The following is a 22,232-nucleotide window of genomic DNA, read 5'->3' on the forward strand; positions in this document are numbered from 1 at the left end:
GCCTTAAGTAATTTTCTTTTAAATTTTACAGGCAGAAATAAATTAGTTTATGACTTGAATATAGCAATAGGACAACATTTTTAAAATAATTTTCCAAAATTAATTATTTTAAAACAATTTGAATTTTTTCATCTCTCTAAAATATTATATCAATATGATTTGTTTCTCAAAACATTCTGACAAAAAAAAAAAAATTCAAATTTGTGCCAAAATAGCTATAAAGAATGAGAAGGAAAAATCAATTTACATTGATGGTCATTGATGTGTTTAGATTATTTTTTTAAAATGAGAATATAAATAAAAAATTTATTATTATAGGATTTAGATTCACATATTTCCCGATCATCGTAAATTCTTGTCACTCAACATGAACAAATTTGATCCACAACAAGATCTGGGTTTGGTTCACATACATATAAAGCTGGTCTAGTACCCGAAAAAGGGCATTGCAGTCTGCATGGTTTAAAGCAGATAGACAACGCCAACCTGCAAGCAGTCGCCTACTCAGAAGGTGCCTTCACCTCCTACCATGTTGAGTGAATATCCAAACGATCACCTGATCATTTCAAAGAAATATGAGTAACCAGCTCTCTGAGCAAGGAGCAACAACTTCAAAAATTTGATGAGCCATAAGAGTGATCATAGGAGGATGAGATCCTTACAGAGAAAAAGTATACAATACAAGAAAAGTGTGGGTTTTAGAAAGACAACAATGCACAAAACCTTCACTCTGAAGGCCCTAATCCCCACACTCTGATAAATCACAATTCCCAGATTGGGGGCGGATTTGCTTTTGTTTGAATCTCCGAAAGCAGATTCATGACTAATTCAAGAAAGAATTCAACATCGTTCATCACTACAAATTTTAACATCGGGTCTCTTCCTCATCTCTTATGCTAAAAGTTATGAAGAAAATCTCAGATGAACTTGAATTCAATAATATCCCATTGAGGAACAACTTTGTTAAGGTAATGGTACTGTTTTTTCCCTATCAGAAATGAGTAAATAACTAAATAAATAAATTTGCAACTGTGCATCCCTATGTTTATGTACTAAATTCAATATTTATAAATTTTTAGAAACAAATAATATTTTCTTTAGTCATGGGAAAAAAGAGAGCCATAAGGTCGTGAGCTTATCCTCCCTTACCCTTGAGAAAAGCCTCAAAGAGCTTCTTAATCATGGACTGGTGTGAGATCAATGTTGAAGCGTTGCTTCCCCTTGCTTACCCTCTTTGAGACATCAACACCGAAAAGGAAAAAAAAAAAAATCCAGGTTAGATATTTGAAATGATAATAAGCAAATTATATAATACATATCAAGATTGATGAAATGTACGGTATAAGTGGGGCAATATCCCACTACTAAATGGACCCAACCAAAAGATAAACTTGGCCACACCACCCAAAGGTTTCATTCGGACTCCTGTGGAAATGAAATTATCCAGATACATACATACAGAACAAGTTCGTGTTATTTTGTTACTGTAGCATTTGCGATCAGTATTTCTGTTGTGTGTGGATCACTTTCTACCTGCTTGTTCAGAATCGTGTGTGCCTAGATAGCTAGTAAAATTAGAACTTAACGACAACAATTCAATACAGGACATCACTAAGAGAGAGCAGCATCTACCAGATATATGATATTGCTTGAGAGTTACAACCTTAATATAAAGTACTTTTCAGAATTGTAACCGCTATTTCAGGATAGGGTGGAGAACTTACAGCTATTGCCACAAGCTCTTCCAGCAGTTCCTCCAAATGGCGTAGAGGCTATTGTCAAGAAAAAAAACAATAACTTATTTAGTTTATAGTTAAATGAAACCCTCATGACAATGACCATGGTTTCTATCTGTGATGAAGTGAAAGCAATTCTCAGATTAAACTCGCATATAAAATGTGCATAAACTTGAGTGGAAATTATGCAAATGAAGCTCACCCATTGTGTTGGACCGTCGACTGGAGCATTTAGAGGATCATTGTGCACCTAGACATCACAAAGCAGCCCTTAGAAGACTAAAAGTTAAGGAAATAAGGGACCAAAAAAGATATTACAACGCGAAATCATGGAATCCAGGGCTTTTGATGAATCATGGTTGCATTGCGTGAATTCCAAAAAGTAACTAATATTGATATTTGCAAAATTGAACAAAGAAGGTAAGATGATACAGAGACATTTAAATAAATGCAGCATCATCAGTCCAGATAGCGAACTTCTTTTCGACTAAAAGCACTATAAAGCATATGACTGAGAAAGATAAAATCTAAGACTAGGTCTACTGCCAAGATATGACAGAGAGAGAGTGTTGGAGGATTGAAAATGCTCTTAGCACAAACAGCAACTCAAAAATCATTGTTAAATTTTGATAAGATCTGGGTTACTTGGTTTTCGGAAAATGAAATGGTGGGCAAATGTCTGAGTTAGGAGATTAAGATCTGGACAATTACGAGTCAGAAAACTCCAGCAGCAACCTTTTCATCTCTTGGATGGTCTGTAGGCTGGCACTAGATGGCTAATAATCTGTTCGTCTCATCTCACCATTGTATTCTTCAATTAGTTTCTGCTCATATCCATACAACAGTTCCTGCTTCTAAGAAAACTTGAGCCATGATTTATTCTTATGGAAAATAGTTTGAGAAAATTTCAGGGATACTTTTTTCGTCAAGGCTCGATTTAGTTTATGGATATTTTACAGTAAAGTTGGAAAAATCATCATGTCTTTAGTTAACTTTCGGGAAAAGTATCTATCCCACTAGATTTGGTCCTCTTTTCTGGGAAAAATACTGTGGAAATGATTTCCCTTGAACAACAGGAGCCTAAGCCTATGTTTGGTTCCTGAAAAAAAATTAAAGGGAAAATGAAAGGGGAAAAAATAGATAGGAAAAATAGAAGGAAAGTAAAAATTAGATTTAGAGTCAATAAATTATTTTTATATGCTACTTTAAACTCGTTCTACTTATTTCAACTCTTCTATAAGAAGATTAAATAATTTAAAAAGCCTAAGCATCATTGTTTTAACTAGTTTTTAGTGCTTTCCTAAAACCAAATATAGCGTAAAGGAATTTCAAGAAGTACCACTTTTAACAACAATAACTAACCCTCAAGTATTTTAGTAATAAAATGAACCCAATCGAGCAACAAGTACCATAAACCTGAGAGAAGATGGCAAAAAGATTATCCACTCTTAACAAATTCTGATTTTGTACCTCCATGAAAATTCCATCCACTCCAACAGCAACTGCTGTCCTCGCAATGCATGGTATCAATTCACGAAGACCTCCACTGGCAACACCTCCGCCTTCCAGCTGTTTGAAAAATAGACCTTTAGCTCTTCATCATCGGTGTTTTTTTTTTGTTAAGAAAAAATGGCTCAGCATCTAAAATATTATGTGGCATTCAAATTTACAGCACCTGAAAGTAAGCAATGACACATCAACATTTCCAACCCATGAAATGGACAACAACATGACATAAAGGTGGCATGTCATAGCAAAAAATGCACCCTGCTAATATTCATAGGGTTTTATTTAATGATTCCACTTTGAATTAGTTTAATGTTAGCTTGCAATCCTATGATAAAAAGAGAAGAAAAATTGTAATGTAAAAGAAATGGCTTAAATATGAGCCCCATTCCCAAACAAGTGAGTACCCCAAACACAATGATTTATCTCTGTCCATTTTCCTCCAATTAACATCATAATTCTGCCACATCCATTGTCTAATGGGAGGAAGTACATTGTCAAAATTTCAACCATTTAAAAGCTTTAATGAGTACAAAGAAAGTGACGGACATGTAAACCAACTAGTAAGACCCATCAAATGGTGATTTCCCATCTTTTGAACAAGCTGATGTAGAAGGAATTATGACCCATTACATAGTGATTCCTGTCCTTTGTAGATGCTGACATAGCATGGTATTCTACGCAGATGAGGAAACATGGGAATAAAAACCGGAGAGGAGCCAAACTCCAAGAGACATGCCTTAGCACATTCAAGCAATCTCTCTCGTCCATCCATCCTATTTCCCCAAAAGAACTCAGATCATCCACCCATGCATCTACAGCACCAAAAGAACTGAAATTCCTCAAGGGACTGTCTTGAAGCATCAGAAGCTCTCTATCCATCTCCCTCAAATCTATTGCAACATCAGAAGCTCTCTATCTATCTCCCTCAATATAATAAATAGCATCAAAAGTTCTATATCTATCTGTGCTGCATAAAGAACTAAAACCCCTCAGTAGAATGTATAACAGCATCAGAAGCTGCTCTTATCCATCAATTTAGTCATCTGTAGACATAACTTACATGGTATGTTCACCTCAAACCTATTTCAAGCTGTGTCTATCTAATTAAAATTCCCAAAATCTCTCAATAGATTGTAGCACAGCCTCAGCAGTGGAAGCCAGAAAGCCCTTACCTATCAATATAAAGTCATCTGTAGATATAAGTTATCTACAGCCCATCAGGGCATGGTCCAATAGAAAGGGCGAGTGCTGAGATGTGTGGTAGAGGTGCACGGTCTTAGATTAAATTCCTGCCATTGGGAATCTCTAGATTACCTGGTGCTGATTGTGGCAGGCACAATCAACACCCCGAGGTTTGGGTCCCATGAGAAGTCTGAAAGGCTCTACAATTGAAGGTTCCTCGATTATTAAAAAAAAGAAGTTACCTATTATATTCATCTTAAACTCATTTCAAGCTCTCTCTAGCTATCCATCTCTCTCTCTCATCTATACAACATATTCTCATGCTCTTCATCCATCCATCCATCTATGCCCCCATAGGAGATGAAATCCCTACATAGAATGTATTGCAGCATCAGAAGCCCTCCATTTCTCTCAGTAGAACGTATTGCAACATCAGAAGCTTGCTATTTATATATCCATCCACCCCCACAGAACGGAAGTCCTTCAATAGAATGTACCAGTATCACAGCATCAGAAGCTATCTTTATGCCCTCAGAATAACTGAAATTCCTGAAATCACTCGATAGATTGTATTACAGCATCATTAGATCTGAGTAGAAGATATTTAAGACCATGGTTGGTACAACCCCCAAGATGATCACTCACTTAAGCCCAATCCTCTATGCTCCTCTCATTAGATTGTATGTGAATCAAAGATGTTTAAGACCATGTTTTGTATAAACGCAAGATGACTAAAACTGGTTTATCATGTTTTCAGTATTGCAATTTAAAACATTTAATATATATTTTAGCGGTTCCTGCAGTTGCAGCCACAAAACTAACTATAGTGTAGAGAGCCTCTATAGCCCTGTGAAATGGGAATTGGCACCTCATAGACCCAATGAAGAACAGGAGAGCAACCAAATTATCAAAATCAAAACATTTTTCTGCATTTTTGTCAAGCTTATGCAAAGATTGAACAACTAGCTAATGTGAATAACAGAATTATTACCTAGAAAAAAAATAACAGGTTTCTTTTCACACCTAAAAGGAGCATCGCATTGGTACTAAAAAAATGAAAATCAGGATAATGTCATAATATTCAAGGATGAAAATATTGGTACTTCGATTTTACGGAATATCAGAGATATATCGGCGGATATTTTGGAAAAAAATATCGATAAGCCTAAAATTGATCAAAATTTATAAAAATATAAGAAAAACTTTATAAAAAAGTAATTAGAAGTATAATGATATTTTAAAATTGTTTTATTAAATAATTTGATATATGTATTATATGATTTATCATATTTGATAATAATATTGTATGTGTTAATAAAAAAACTATAAATTTCAGAAGTATATATTTATTATTAAATTATATCAAATATTATTCATAATAATATTTGTAATATTTGATTATAATATGTCTAATTTTAAAATATATTTAATATTAAAAGTATAATTCATTTAATTTAATTGTATTAAATGATGATATATGTATAATTTTTAATACTTAATTAATATATTAATAATATTAAAAACACTATGAAGAAAATTATCACGATAATTTTTATATTTTTGGTATTCAAATAGATGAAAAAAATTTATTTAATTATAAAATAATTATAATTAATTTGTTCTTTAAAACATTTTTTTAAAATTATATTTATATGATGAATTTGACTTTATATATATTTGGTGCACATTAGATAACAAGGGGCAAACTTGCCCCAGCAGTTGGCTCGTTGCCAGCCAAACCTTTTGGCTGGGGTTTGAGCCCCCACGACGGAAATCCTAAGGCATTTTTAAAAGGTTGACCGCATTGATCCTCATTTGACCGCCCAAATTATCACGATATATTGAAGATAAAATAATAAAATGCCAATAAATCCCGAGAAATAGGTGAAATTCACGATAAATTGATAAAATATCGTGGAACCAATATTTCTCTAACATACATCGTGTCGATATGCTCCGATACTCGATATTTTCCTCCCTGATAATATTATATCAATTTGCTAAACTATTCACAGAGTAAAGCAGCATGCAATACTCTTTAACTTTCAAACACAAAAGATAATAAAGTCCATACTTTTCTCCCCGCAGGCTGTTGTAGTGAATGTGTGACATCTGCCACCTGCAGTGAAACAGTTTAATAAGATGAACAGGTTCCCCAGAGAATCATTTGTGAATGGAAGAAAAATAGAACAAATGTCATCATTAAATATTGAAGATAAATTATAGAAGAATAGTAGTCAGGAAAACTAAAGAAATATCTGACATGGAATAGAGATCAATCTTTCTAAGCACATGAAAGGAGCAGTGAAAGGTCACTTTGATCCCATTACTTCATTGGGGATTTCTTAAATTCTGGAATTCTATTGAACTGACTTTTATTTTGATACTATCACAGCAACTAATTTGGGGTCAAGATAAGAGTTGGTCCATTAATGAAGTTGTGCTCACTAATAAAGTAATCATCATTTTTAATAAGAAACAATTTTATAAGATAGAACTCACAATACAAGAGAAGGATAAAAAATTCTGTTTAAAAGTGGCCATCAAGCATCTCAAAGGATGTGGCTCTGTGCTAAGCTAGAAAACATGCTCCAGAATTTCTGCCTATGATTGAGTGAACAAAATTTGATTTCCCCATAGGTTCCACTAAATTGTTCCTCACCCTTCTTTCTTAATTATCTAAAGCCAAAACATGGTTTGACCAAATACCCTGTTAACTAATCGAGTATAATACTCATATAACTTAACAGAAATTCCTCTTAGAACCAACAGTTATTTTCTAATTTCACATATACAAGTGGCCTGTCAAATAGTTTAAATTCTATCAGCTGCCATCGATAATATGAATCATATGGAGCTTGAGAGAATTGGAATGCCAGCATATAAAACTTGTTGCAATTCTTCTGCTGCATGTGCAAGTTGGAGCCACATAAACAACTCAAGAGAAATGCAATTGTAAAAGCTTTTTTAATTGCAGTACCAGATCTCTAAACAAGTAAATAACTTTTCTCTTTCAGAAAAAACGATTAACTTAGCAAACCCCACTCTCATATAAACAAAACTTCACAGACACACAATCTACAACTAGATATGATTATGCTAGGATAAGTGGCAGCACTAAGAATTGCACAAGAGAAGTCTCATAGGCCTTGATTTAAAGGCCCAAAATCTAATATGGCAATTTCCAGATGGTGTAGGGTTCAGTTGGAAAGTTATCTAGCCACTTTCATATGTTTATCAGTCCTAATATGGTTACTTTCTTTGGAGTCTTCTATTGCTAGACTTTTTACTTATTCTAATTTTTATGTTTTAAGTAGGATAAATTTCAAATTTCTGTAATAACTTACTGTAACATCATGTTCATTATACACCCTATTGTGTTATGATTTATTCTACAGTAGTAAGATAATTTTCACACCTTTATAGTAATTATATGTAGCAGTGAACTAAACAGAGTCATTACATCTTTCAAAGTCCTTTCTACTTATTCTATATTATGATAAATAAACAGGTTGAGTTTCTATTGACCCGTCAAAAATAAGTCACATCCAGGATGGCCCTTCCAGAACTATACTAGGCTTTTCCTCATATCAAAACATTTTATGTAGCTGTTCCAGTGAAAAGGAAATTCTTCGGTGACTCTTTAGAATGACATATCTTCCTCATTTAATTTGTACCTTGATTCTCCTCTTATCTATATAACCATATGTGAAGACTTTTGTTATGGCCACTTCTCCTGATTGATTTTTATTTTTCTTGGCCTTCTTGTAGTATTGTTTGGGTGGTAGAATCATGCTTGAATGATTAAATATCATTAACTCAATTAATTCAAAAAAATAATCTTCAAATCTCCCAACTCAAGGACAATCTTAGGTACCAGAGATCTTCAAATGTTCCCTTCCTTGAGCAACAAAGCACCAAACTTCTGCCTTAAACTAAATTCCTTCATATCCACTAAATGACTAATGACCTTGTGGCTCCTACCAATTTGGACAAATTAAGATTCCTATTTAGCATAGCTGATTATCAATTTTACAAAATCTTGCCTGTTTTTTCAGCAAATCATGGGTATTGTGGGTCAATGATACAAAGCATACACAATTGACATGAGAGAGATACAAGAAGTGAACAGCATGCCCAGAAAACCTGTATTTATGCAATTTAACTTACAACTGCCACAAGAACATGACTGCTTTAGCAACAATGTATCAATTTCAAGAGATGGATGGTTGAAATGGATAAGTACTTACAATAGGACAATTAGCTTCCCTCATCCACTCCAAGTTGCGTGGATCAACAATCAGATCATCTATAAAATCAAAGCCCAAATATAAGGTCAATTGAATGAAAAAAAAAAAAAAGAAGGTAAAAATATCTATAATGCATCAATGACCTCTACTTCCAATATGCTTAAAGAGAGATTTTAGTGTTGGCTTTAGAACAAACTTCATGAAATACAGAAGCATGAATTAATCAATTAGTAATCTAAACAAATAACATCAACCAGAGTGGGACAGGACTTTAATTCAATTTCAATAGGGCATAGATCACATATGAAATGTGACTAATTAGTGAAAGCTTATAAAACTCTAAACCCACAGGTGAAAAAGGAGAAAACCATAGATATACATAATCCCTTTTTTGACATTGGATTATGCCTTCTAATAATTCAGATTAACAAGAAATTTGAAAATAGTTATAAATCTCCATGTGCGTCAACACCTTTATATTAGAACACCAAAAAAACACAACCCAAAAGCCTAGGCCATTAGACATTTGAACTTAAATCAAGGGTGACTTACTATAGCCAAACATAGTTCCCCTCTCACAAACCATCACATTTTCATTCCCAGCCAATCTGATCTTTTCAGCAGAATTTACCATGACCTGCAAATGTACATGACTATCAGATAGAGCGACTGTAGCAGATAGAATAAAGGTTGTTGAAGGCTTGCTGCCGAGATAAAAATGCCAGATTCACTTACAGAGGGAGCACAAAATTGGCCTTTCTTAATATTGATAATTTTTCCAGTCTTGGCAGCAGCGACTAGGAGATCTGTCTGTCATTGTAAGAGACTTTGAATGAGATAAGCATATCAGATCAAAACACACTCTTTGGACCTCATAACAGAATCACCAGGACATTGAAAATGAGAAACAAAATATTGGTTCAACCTGACGACAGAGGAAAGCTGGAATCTGAATGATGTCTGCAACTCTGCCAACTGGTTCACACTGGGAAAAATCAAGGGCTAAAAACAGTTAAAAGACATTGTGAGTACCAATTCTCCACTAAACATATTCTATATTAGCCGAAAATTTTCACTACTGAACAAAGCATTGACATTGAAATGGTTGCCTTAAGCACAAAAGATATGAACCTGTTGAATTCTCTCCCCCCTCCCAAAGAGGGGTGCCTTAAGCTCAACTTAGATAGATGCTTGTAAGTGAACTGAGGCCAGCTAGGGAATCTGGTGGTTTCGAAGATTGTGTTGACACAGTGATTAGAGCATCCTCCAGACCAGCTAGTTTCTACAATAGCCATAGATGCAGGGATCATAGCATCTTTTGAATGTTTGGTTAAGGCAAAGACTTTGGGCTTCAACAACTTTAAAGCCTTAAAGATTGGATGTGTGGCTCCACATAATAGTAGACCTCTCAACCAACCAGCCTTAATAACTTTAAAGCCTTGAGTTGCTCCTTCTCATGGATACTTGGATCAGCTAACTGAGCATCAGAGTGGTTGGTTAAGCATACTGTTTCGTATTGGGATTTCATCCCTCCCTAACAAAAGTCCCCTTTCAGTTCATTGTTGGGCTTTATTTGGAAACAGGCAGCCCTAATAACTTTAAAGCCTTGAGTTACTCCTTCTCATGGATACTTGGATCGGCTAACCGAGCATCACAGTGGTTGGTTAAACATAGTGTTTCCGTATTGGGATTTCATCACTCCCTAACTTAAGTCCTCTTTCAGTTCATTGTTGGGCTTTATTTGGATACTGGCAATTTGGTTTTTGGGGTTCTTCATTTACTCTTTCTTTTAGGAATTTTAAAGGATAGCTCATATTTGCTTGTTGTTTGTTGATTGATTTACCAATGAATTCTTTCAATTCCTATCCAAAACATGGAATATAAATATATATATGAACATGAATGCAAAACTTTGCAGGAAGATGTGCCAACTTTTTGTCCTCAAAAAATTAGTTTGACAAAGTAATTCATAATAACAGAACAAAAAGAGTTCTATAGATCCAAAGTTGAGATGTCTTAGAAGCGGAAAAAATGTCATTGCATGGGTTACCATTCTCTCTTTGTCTTCTCCTTTCTCCTTAACAGAGAAACAAAAGGAAAAATGGAGGTTGTCAGAAGGGCACAGGAGGTAACCAATTCATCCTGATAAACACAAAACTGCTACTGCTGGTAATACCACCACAGATAATCATGATCTTTTGGAAAGAAGTGCAGCTGTTATTTGGTTAGAATCATTGGATATCAGAAAACTCTTCTAAAGCTTGTGATGATATTATCCTTCTTAATGTGGTAAAAAGCTGGCAAGTTATGATATTCAAAAGACTCTTTCATCCTGATTTGAAAAAAAAAAAAAAAAATCTCCTTGTTCTAAGGCGTCACCTTCTTCTACTCATCCTCTTTCCTTTTTCTTTGAATGGTCAAATTTTCATCCTTATATTCCAACTCAATTACTCAACAGAAATTTTGTTACATACAAGGCATAGACGGATATAGCAGTTGAAAGGGATATTACTATTGTTGCTTTTATCAAGAACTAAAATTTTTGAAACTATATCAATACCATTTGAAGAATTTCTTGTAGATGCAACATATACTCATGATAAACTTGAATGAAAGGCAAAAACAAAGGGTCATTTATAAACCATCAATATACTATTGAGCATTCAATCTCAGAAGCAGTGCAACAACAGAGACAAGTAGCGGATTGGAGCACACAAAAAGAGACATCAAATTATAGTTTAAAACAAGTGTAATGCATCAATAGCATATACCCTTGATGACAATTTATGAGGATCCTTTTCTTAAATCAGAAAGCAAAAAGGTAGAAATACAAACAAGGTAACAGAAGTACACATTTGAAACTGGTGGTTCAAGTTAACATATACCTTAAACAACAAGAAGTTACCAGTATGTGTTCACGCACATCACACTCTAAACTGGGGATTCAACATAATATATCTGTCACAATGGCAGTACAGAGAGAGAGAGGGAATAAGATAATTACCTGTTCAATTTCATGTACATCAGTCACTATGGGGATGTCATATGCTACTTTGACCTTCTCAAGGATCTGCAAACAAAAGCAAGTAATACAAAGAACTAAGAATCCAGGGAATTTCATTAACTGGTCTCTATAAAATGTTGCATTAACTGATTTCAAATTAAGAAGAAAAAGTACCATTCAAGATATTCAGGTCAGTTGGGAGTAGGAGGCACTAGGCATAAAGGCACTAGCTATAAAGGCATAGACTCTATTGTACATGCTTTCTTTAGTTTGCTAAAGGTGGGTTTTATTATTGAGGCAGGTATAAGCATGCTCTTAGAAGGCTTAACAGAATCTCAAGAAGGGGCTCATATTAATGACATTCCGACAATTTGATTGAAAAACAAAACAAGGAACTGATATACCTACAGTTGGCAGCAATAACGACAAACATATCAGCTATTGCCTCCGCAGTCTAAATCGGGACAATTCTGTGCCCAATGCAGAAGTCAATTTTAAGTATTTTATTACTCATGATGTAATGTTTGAGCATTGGTTACAAGATGTTGATTGATACTGCCTCTTTTTTTTTTTTTTTGATAGGTATTTTGATACTGCCTCATTATGCAACCTAAATCACTGATATCACACAAGTCTGCCACCAATACTTGTTTTAACATGGATTATGATTCCTCTGTGCATAAACCATTTTTTCATAGCATATCCCAAAATTTCAAAGAAATTTTTTTCAATTTACTTATTGTCCCCATTGTTTTCATTATGAATGAGCAAAGAGAAAATGTTAGAATTTCCTCTCCTTTATCTCGTCCTCTTCGAAACCAAAACTGCACCTTGGTGTTTCCCATATGTATCTTACTTGTTTAATATATGTTTTTCTACAAGTAACACATCTCAACACATCTCCATAGGATATGTTTGCTTAAACATTTGCCAAATTCCCAAAAAAAATCGACCTTTATTCCAAACACTTAAAAAATTTTCTCTTGCAATCATTAGCCTTGACAAAATTCAAGGCAATGTAGCACTTCATTTAGGATTAATACATCCAAATTTAACAAAACCAAAAATTCATGACATCAAATTAACAACAACCAATACCTTCAGGCCTTCAATCATGCCAGGACCCCGAAATGATTTTGAGGAGGTTCGATTGGCTTTATCAAAGCTCGACTTGAAAACCAGCTTCAACCCAAATCTAGAAATTGTAAAACAAACCCTATGAACAATCCACAAACCGTAAAAACAATGAAATTTTCCATCAAACAAAACATACTTTGATGTGAGACTCTTGATGGCTTTGGCCATATACATAATGTGCTCCTCAGATTCAATCACATTGGGACCAGCCAACAAGAAAAAGGGTTCTGATGACTGTTTTCAGTAAATCATCACAGCAATTAAACAATATTAAATCATTACAATTCAAAAAATCAATAAAAAAAGAAAAAGAAAAACATAAAGTGATCCAAACCTTGAGCTGGTTGTACAGCATTGTTGAAGAATCCATGGTTTTTTACACACAAAATTCAGAATCAACTGAAGAAGAAAACCTAAAAGAAAAAAAAAAAACTCAGAAAATTCAAAGTTTTCTCTGAGAAATTCAAGAGCTTTGCTCAACTGAAGTGAATTCCAAGAATCTAAGTCGAACTTAGAGTTGTGATTTGGATATAAGATATGGGGAATTTCAATAGAATGACATCTTTCTCACGCTGAAGGATAAGATTGTAATTTCGAACTTTTTATAAATGTACTTCCTCCGATATCTAACTGTTTAATAAACGAGTTAAATTAAATTGCACCTGAATTTTAAATTTATAAATGTATTATTTCAAAATAATTTTTAGTTATTTTAAAATTTAAGTTTTAATTTTTTAAAATATTAATTAATTTAATTATTTAATTTTAATCATAATATAAAAGTAAATTAAAATTTTAATTTTACACTTGTTTATAATTTTATTTAATATTTCATTATAAAATATTTTTAGCCTTTATAATAAAATATATAAAATTTGAGTTAGATAATTATTTAATTATTTTAACTATTTGATATTTATAATTTAAAAAATGTTTTTATTTTATGATGTTTTAATATTTATAATTAATAATGACACTATTAACTTAATATACAAATTGAAAGTTCAAAATAAAATAAATGAGGGTCAAAGTAAATATAAAAATAAAATAAAATAAAATAATAAAAAAGATTGAAATAAGATGAAATAGAATAAAATAAAATGAATAAAAATAAAAATAAAAGTGTATGGGCTAAAAGTAAGACGGACTAAATTGTATTGGGCCTAGAGTGTATGGGTCTAAATTGGGCCAAGATGGGATGAGATGAAAATGACCAAGGTGACGGGCCATGTGTGTAGTGGTTTGGGGTCACAAGTTCCAAATTTGGGCCGGCCCAGGCTCAGCCCATTATAGCCTGACCAATGCTAAACCCCTGCGTTTTGGGGTTTTTCCTTGTGACACAAGAAGCCGCGATCTCTGTTTACACATTTCGTCTGCGCTCCGAAGGCCGATCGATCTCCGAGTTCAAGGTTCTGCTCCAATATCTAATCCCTATTCAATCAATCGACTTATATGTAAGATACAATCGTTTGATGAGAAAAATGAAAGAGAATTTTGAATCGTGAAATTTCACCATCTAGAGCTCGTGGATACAGAAAACCCATGCGACTCTTTGGCTTGGTTCATTTGAGTTTTGGATTTTATTTTTCGTTTGTTTTGGATTTTTGGTAAAAGAAAGTGATAGCGATATAACATAGGAGTCAAAATGTGGTTTTCTTTTGTTTTTCTTCATTTTCTTGGTAACCAAATAGAGGGTGGGGTTTTAGTCTCGAGTACTTTATAACTTGGGAATGCTACTGCCGGAGATTTTGAATTCTATGGTTTCTCTTTGAACAGCCGTTGGAATAGTTTCAAGTTTGGATTACAGCTGTGACTGAAATTTTTGTTAGATTGTCGGTCTTTGCTATTTGGGAATGTTTTCTTGTGCAAAAATAATTTTAGTTAGATGCAGGGAAAAGTGGTCAAGTACCTTTAGTTTATTTCTTTTCTGCTACTAATTCTTCGCATTCAGGAACATGAATTTCAACAATATCAAAGCTCCCAAGGTGCCAGGCGGTGGTGCAGCTTCTGCTTTGATTAAGCTGGGAGTTGTTGGTGGGCTTGGTTTGTATGGAGCTATTAACAGTCTGTACAATGTTGAGGGAGGTCATCGGGCCATTGTGTTTAATCGCATAGTTGGTGTCAAGGACAAGGTTCTCATTTCCCCTTGGTTTCTTGCATATGAGACCTGAAATCCATTAAATTATTTTTGTCTCTGCTTATATGGTTTTTTGGGTAATTGCTTTTAGATTTTACTTGCTTTGCTTCTGTTACTTTCGATATTCAACTCTGATGTGTTTTATTTAATGGGTTTTTCATATTTTCCAGTACTTTAATCTTTCAGCAACCTATTCACTTTTTTCTAGGCTGATTTGTTTTGCATGTATGTTGCATCTAGAATGTGCATTCTGGATGACTTTGTCACTTACATAATAGGGCAATTTTTCATAGGTATCTGTTCTAAGATGATAAAACTTCTTCAGAAACTGTCATATGAATGGATAAATGGTTCTGTTTTGAAATATTTCTATAACATGCAAATCAAGTTTTCTTTTGGATTCAATAGTGATAGTCACCATCATTGGAACTGTTTTGTTATGATATACCTGTTGTTTCTTCAGCTTCTTCATATGTTCTTCCTTTGAAGAGGAATGTGAAGCTAGCTAGCATACTCTTTCATGAGAGTTCTTTGAATTTAGAGATATCAGCCTTGCTGCGTTAAGTTGGTTCAAACTCATGTTCCAGCTTTAGCCATTCTTAAATTTATTGGCAAATCTTGAAGTATTTTTAATGCTTGAATTGATAAAATGAAGGATTTTTTAAAAAGAGCTGACAAACTGCAATGAGTTTCTTGTCTTAAACTGTGAGTCAACAGATATATTCATTTGAGCTTTCTGTTGCCGGTAGCTCACTGTGAGTCCTTTTCAGATTACTGTGATTTTATTGTCGGCTAAATTGATGTTTGGACAGTTGACTTATGTGCTTGATGTGGAAAATAAAGTTTGTCTTAATGAGTTAAGTTTCCCACAGAGATAAAAAGCTATCAACTGAAATACCAAATTCTATTCAGGCTTTCACATCATCATTGTTCTTATGGTTTGGTTTGAATGCACCATGGTGTGTCAGGGACCCAGTGGGTTCAGTACCTGCATTTCACCTCATAGCCCATCTATAAGATAGGATGGACTGACCACTGTGTTGGTAGGGCGGTAAGAGTCCTTAGACATCCCCTCATTGGTCATGGGTGGGTTGGAGAGTGAGTTCGGTTCATGCAGTTTTTTTTTTTTTTTTTTGGAGTGGGCTGATTGTTATATAATCTTTAATAATAACAATGACAGTAAAAACAATAATTTTTTGATAGGCAAAGACAAATTTATTAAAAGTGCCTAAAAAAAGGGAATAAGACCCAAAGTACACAAATGTCCTCCAAGTGAAAACAATAATGAATAGATATGTCTTCCAAGGTTATTTGGAGCTCAATGTTTTCGGACCAACACTTTTTGAATCAATTGGGGCATTGGAGTTGGATGTGACTGTGAGCATCTTACTTTTTTTCTTTTTTCAAATGAATCAAGTTCCCTTTATGTATACGTACCACATTTGCTCTATTTGATGATAAATCTTGATAAAAATGTTAGTGTTATTGTGTGTTTGATAAAACCTGCAATTAGGAACCTTAAATCTTGGAGTTTCTTTTCCTGCATCACTAATTCTGTAATTTATGTTTTTCCTATTTTGTCATTCACTGTAATTCATTAGAACATCATACTTAGATGGGATATGCAGGTTTATCCCGAGGGAACTCACCTGATGATCCCATGGTTTGATAGGCCAGTCATCTATGATGTCCGTACGCGCCCTCATCTTGTGGAGAGTACTTCAGGGAGCCATGACCTCCAGATGGTAATTTTGTTTTCTAGTTCTTGTTGTAGAAAATGTTGTGATTATGTTGTTGATCATGTGTTTGGGTGATGAAGTGAGACATAGTTGCAAATTTCAGACTCTATTTTTAGCCATTATCATAATTTTTTGTTTCCTGCAACATATGCATCTGGGACATATTCTATTTATTATTTTAACTTTTGGGTGTTTGTATGTATTTTCTTAGTTACAAATTCTTGAAAACAACCAAATGCTAGGGAGATCTTGTAGGTGTGATTCAGTGGAATCTTGCTGCTCTTGCCTTTGGAGAGACCTTTTTTATTTTATTTTTTTCTCTTTGTGTGTGTATTTTTGTTCTCATCTCATCTCATCTCTGGAGCAGTACACCCCTAGTTCTTAATTACTACCTTGGAAGTGGACTGCCTTGCTAAGAGGGGAGTTACTTATTTGGGATTGTCATCCATTTTAAGTCTTGTGCTGTGTTAGATGATGTATTATTATCCACTTCTGATTATCTCTCTCTTTGTTATTTCTTTTCTGATGACTTTCTTTTAATGAGATATCAAGGTATAGTCATTATTAGTTTGAATTGTGTTCCTTTCTGAACGTGGATCTTGATTTTACTGCACAGGTAAAGATTGGTCTTCGAGTTCTTACCCGTCCTCTGCCAGACCAGTTACCTACAATTTATCGAACCCTTGGTGAGAACTACAATGAAAGAGTCCTGCCTTCAATAATTCATGAAACTCTGAAAGCTGTGGTTGCACAGTATAATGCTAGCCAGCTTATTACTCAGAGAGAGGTAGGTCTGAACTGTCTTTCTTTTAAACAGTTTTAATTGCAAATTTGAAGTATGAGTATCAGATAAATAGTGATAGCTGTTTAAGATTAGGATTTTGTTTTGCGAATTTTGGTTAGTATGCTAATTCTTCCTCAAGTTCCCAGTTCTTTCCATTGAGTGAGTAGTGCTTTATTATCAGAAATTTTCTGTGGACCTTTTCTGTCCTTCCCCAGTGATCAAGTTAATGAATTCTATCATCAATCACATGAGCACTTCCCATCCCGAGTCGGGTTCTTGCTTCCTATATTTTAGCATGGTATAATAATTGTGGAAGGATAGGTTGTTAGGATTACGATAAAATTTTAAATATATCAAGTTCTGAGCAATCCATATGTTCTTTATAGACTGTTAGTAGGGAAATACGTAAGTTATTGACAGAAAGGGCAGCCAATTTCAACATTGCTCTGGATGATGTGTCCATTACAAGCCTTACTTTTGGGAGGGAATTCACTGCTGCTATTGAAGCTAAACAAGTGGCTGCACAAGAGGCTGAAAGGGCCAAATTTGTTGTGGAAAAAGCTGAGCAAGACAAGAGGAGTGCTATTATCAGAGCACAGGTGAGAAATAAAAAACGGTCCATCCATGCCCTAGGAAATGCAGATCTTTGTTTCCATTTAAGCTGCTGCAGTGTTGTTCTGAACTAGGATTTTCTACCATTATGGGAATGTTTCCAGTTCTGATAGTTTTCCCAGTAAGGTTTGACCTTCTGGGCAACTAATTTCAAATACTAGTTTGATTTGGACCCCTGATTGAGGGTGGTTCACCTTCCTCTTAGTTACACTCAAATATTGTGCCCCTTCTTTTCAGTTTCATAAATTTTAAGTAAGCAAATCTGTCTCTGGTGAACAGGGTGAGGCTAAGAGTGCCCAGCTGATAGGTCAAGCTATTGCCAACAATCCAGCATTCATCACGCTCAGAAAAATTGAAGCTTCCCGAGAAATTGCACATACAATTTCAAACTCTGCCAACAAGGTTTTCTTGAATTCCAATGATTTGTTGCTGAACCTTCAGGAAATGAATTTGCAGAGTGCCAGCTGACAGGTTAACATTTAGGTTTACCCCCTGTGGTTTTGTTTCTCACATTGTTCTATTGTGGGAATATATCATCAAGATTTGAGTAGCAGACAAAGTAATGCTTTTCTCTGTTTCTTTGGACCAATATGAAATCAGTGAATTTCTGTATCCTGTCCAAACTGTAGATGGGGAGGCAAACCCCCACCAGATCCTATGGAAAAATTTTAGTTGGGATGCACAATCCATTGGATATAATTTCCACAAGTTTTGAAAGTTATATCACTTGAATAATTTCCAGTTTATTCAAAGCAGTTTGTTTATATTGGTATGTTTCTTTGCTCGGGTAAATGCAGCAGTTTGTAATATTTGAAAGCAGGGTGGTTGGTGGACAATCCATTGCTGTGTGCAGCTTTGTTTTAGACAATTGCATTGCTTTCACTCTTTATGAGAAGAAACTTGAGGTAAGGCCTTTTTCTTTTCCCTTTGATGATGATCACTTGCCTGCTTGAATCTTTCAGGTCACAGGTGGTTTAATATGGTGCATCAAATGCCTGATTTTTAAAACAGGTTGGAGCGGTATGATTTTTTAGGTGTTTTGGGGTATGATTTTATGTCTTTTGGGTCTTCGGCTAAGATCCGAAAAGCAGGGCATTGGGTGACTAACTCGGAACTTCATTTAGAATGTGTTTAATAGTGATTTTTAAAAGTGTTTTTAGTGTTTCAAAACGATCAGGAGGGCAATTTAAATACTAGTTTCTTCACAATGTTGGCTGGTTAGACCATGCCAAAATTATGGCTATTCACTTGTTATTTTGGAACTACCAAGGAAAAAAAGAAAAGAGAAACACCAATGCATAATAAAAAATAAAGATGATTGTATCATTCAATAAAATGGAATTGAAGAAGATAGAAGGCCAATAGAATAAAGGAAGCCTATGTTTATTTGATAGATAGGATAGGATAGGATATGATAGTGGAATTTTTATGTCATGATATTTCATTTCTAATAGAAATGATATCAGTGAACGTTTAAATTGGTGTAAAACATAGTGCACTCTAATGTTTGATGTTTATTTAAAATTAAATAATATAACATCTCAATATTTATTATGAACAAAACTGTGAAATCTCTTTCATATTTAATATTATTTTGAAATTATTCTAAGTAATTTTTTGTTTTACAAAATGAGTAATATAAAAAAAATTTTAAAAATGAAGAAAATGGATTGGAAGAATAAATTTACGGAGGATTTATATTCTCTGCAGGTACCCATTTACATACCCAAAAGTAGGTGTTGAAAATGCTTTTGAATGGGTATTGAGCCTCGTCAAATCCAAGCCACTCTTTATTCAATCCCTGCAATTATGCTTTTACCACCCTTTTTCTTCAAACCACTGGCTTGTCTGGGTCAAATCTGATACATCAATCGTCTACTCAGATACACTTTTACGAGACCACAATCATTACATGAGACGAACTTTGGTCTGGCAAGCTCTTGATATTAGATGAACGGTCAAGGAGGTCTTGAATCTTGATAGATATTATTGGGTTGACATGCAAGGAGAGTGAAGAAATCAATTTGACAAGGATATTATGGGATATGGTTGATATATGGAATATGTTAACATATTTTTTATTGACAAGGATATCCTCCTTCATTGTTAGATATAATTTTATTTAAAAAGTAAATAAAATTGAAGATGGTTTACACAAATATATTTTTATTTAATTAATATATATCATATTTGACTAGAGGAACTTGGTAAACAATTAAATAGCTAAAAAAAGGGCTGGAATTTAGAAATGTAAATGCTAAAAGGGTGAAAACATAAATAAGGAAAGGTGTAGACTGGAAGTGGTAATTCAATTAGGGGTACTTTTATAAATAAGAAAGTTCATGAGGGGAGGAACACATGGCACCTGGACGAGGGGCGTGGGGCGTGGGGCGTGGGTTGACAGTTGGTGTTGGCTAAATCATTAAGGATGGATATGAAAGAAGAAAAGACGTTGCTAAAATCCTTCAAAAACTGAAGTAGGTAAATAATTGCTCAATAATTTCAAATATACCTTGGTTGAGACTTAAGTTTAAGCTTTTACTATATATGGAATTGTAATTTTTCTATATCAATATATTGTCATTTACGTGTATTTTAATTTTATTTGTTGTCTTATTACTCTTTTGACATAAATATGTTCTTAAATAATTATAAAATAAGAACCTTCTAAAAAAATTCAAATTTTATACACTTATTGATAAAAGATAATACTTAAAATAGTTAAAGAAAATACATATATCATTAAAAAGTAATTTGAATAGTCAAAGATAATATCCTTATCAGAAAAGTATATTAAATGTTAATTATTTTTAAATAACTATTTAAAATTTGAGTTATTATTTTATGAATTTTTTTTATATGAATATATAAAAACACATTTTTCTCGATCTTATAATCTCTTTTTTCAAGATCATTTTAAATGTTAATCCATGAATTATAAGTTTTTAAAAATATTTTTGGAATAGAAAACGCTTTCAAATGTTAGAAGTGATTTTTAATCACCCTAAATCATGAAGTGACTTTTAATCACTCGAAACACTTATACAGGATGATAGAATGAATAATAAGACATGAGCACGATACAAAGGAAACAAGGACAAAGCCTCTCCTCCTCACAAAAAAACAATTGAAAAAGAATGAAAAGAAAGAGAGAGAGAGAGAAAGCGAACACCCACCAAGCCCCATTTGGCCATTCAAATACTAAAGAATTAATAAAGATGAGGCATTGAGTTTTATTAATATAGAGATGCATATGCACACATGACACACTATCATATCGACATTTTGGTGATGAATTTACCAAAAAGATGAGGTTAGCATTGAGAAATCTGAGTGGGTGTCTCTTATTGAAGGTTGAATGACAACATGTTGTCTACATTGCACTTTATCCAAATTTTGGGTTTTTTTGGTCACTTGTCTGACCTTCCTTCTCAATCATTTCAAAACACGACCATCCTCATCCCCACCCTCTTTTTTACCATTACCTTCTTCATTGGGATGGTTGTATACAAAATTTGACTCTCATTTTATTGGGTTAGGAAAAATTCAACCAATTAGTGGTTTTATGTTTATATTTTCTATCAAGTTTATTCTCATTACTTTAAATCTCACCCAAATATTTATATTTGATTTTTACGTATTGTCTTTGTGTTATTTATATACTCCTCTTAATTTTATAAACTTATTTTAAAACTGTGAAAGTTTCTTTAAATGTAAAACGGACAATATCCGACCGTAATATGAGCTTTCATTTGTTCTCTTAATCTTATAGATGGATACAACTTAATCTCATTGTTTATTCTATCATTCATTAATTTTTAACGATTTGAATGTAAAAATTTGATATTTATAAAATCGAGATTGAAATTATGTTGAAGTATTAATTTTTGAAAAATTTTAAAATTTATTTTAAACTACTAATTTAATAAATAAAAAATTGAATAACTAAATAATGGTAAAGATATTTGTTTCTAAACTCCCAAAAAGTAGCATTTTTACTAATAGTAATATGATGAGACTCGACGTATTGGTTTTGCACTTTTGTGGCCATGGTGGGAGATTCTCTCATTTCTAGCCACCCATATGAATTTGCAGCAACCAGCAGTGCCCATTCTTTTCCTTCTCCTTCCCTATATAAAGAG

At 33.6% G+C, this 22,232-nt stretch overlaps 2 protein-coding genes across 4 annotated transcripts; one reads left to right on the forward strand and one right to left on the reverse strand.

The window, feature by feature from the left end:
* Positions 1-294: 294 nt before the first annotated feature.
* LOC100255394 (2-dehydro-3-deoxyphosphooctonate aldolase) lies at positions 295-13,432 on the reverse strand. Of its 2 annotated transcripts, none has more exons than XM_019217365.2 (13): positions 13,153-13,393; positions 12,955-13,052; positions 12,780-12,876; positions 11,682-11,747; positions 9,603-9,662; positions 9,413-9,487; positions 9,230-9,314; positions 8,678-8,736; positions 6,502-6,546; positions 3,207-3,305; positions 1,939-1,986; positions 1,725-1,772; positions 295-556 (listed from the first exon to the last, which is right to left on the reverse strand). In XM_019217365.2, exons 1-13 carry the CDS (start codon positions 13,186-13,188, stop codon positions 518-520), a joined length of 855 nt encoding a protein of 284 aa, XP_019072910.1. In that variant the 5' UTR covers positions 13,189-13,393; the 3' UTR covers positions 295-517. The 2 variants fall into 2 exon arrangements, with proteins under 2 accessions (XP_019072910.1, XP_059591374.1); XM_059735391.1 differs by lacking the exon at positions 295-556 and adding an exon at positions 602-1,232 and having other exon boundaries at positions 13,153-13,432.
* A 697-nt stretch (positions 13,433-14,129) lies between these two features.
* LOC100250221 (prohibitin-2-like) lies at positions 14,130-18,854 on the forward strand. 2 transcript variants are annotated; one of them, XM_002264184.3, is made up of 6 exons: positions 14,130-14,227; positions 14,770-14,950; positions 16,584-16,700; positions 17,311-17,481; positions 17,865-18,077; positions 18,370-18,854. In XM_002264184.3, exons 2-6 carry the CDS (start codon positions 14,774-14,776, stop codon positions 18,556-18,558), a joined length of 867 nt encoding a protein of 288 aa, XP_002264220.1. In that variant the 5' UTR covers positions 14,130-14,227; positions 14,770-14,773; the 3' UTR covers positions 18,559-18,854. The 2 variants fall into 2 exon arrangements, with proteins under 2 accessions (XP_002264220.1, XP_003634822.1); XM_003634774.4 differs by having other exon boundaries at positions 14,145-14,272.
* The last annotated feature ends 3,378 nt before the right edge of the window (positions 18,855-22,232 follow it).

This window comes from Vitis vinifera, chromosome 19, assembly GCF_030704535.1.
Source record: "Vitis vinifera cultivar Pinot Noir 40024 chromosome 19, ASM3070453v1".
Taxonomy (NCBI): Eukaryota; Viridiplantae; Streptophyta; class Magnoliopsida; order Vitales; family Vitaceae; genus Vitis; species Vitis vinifera.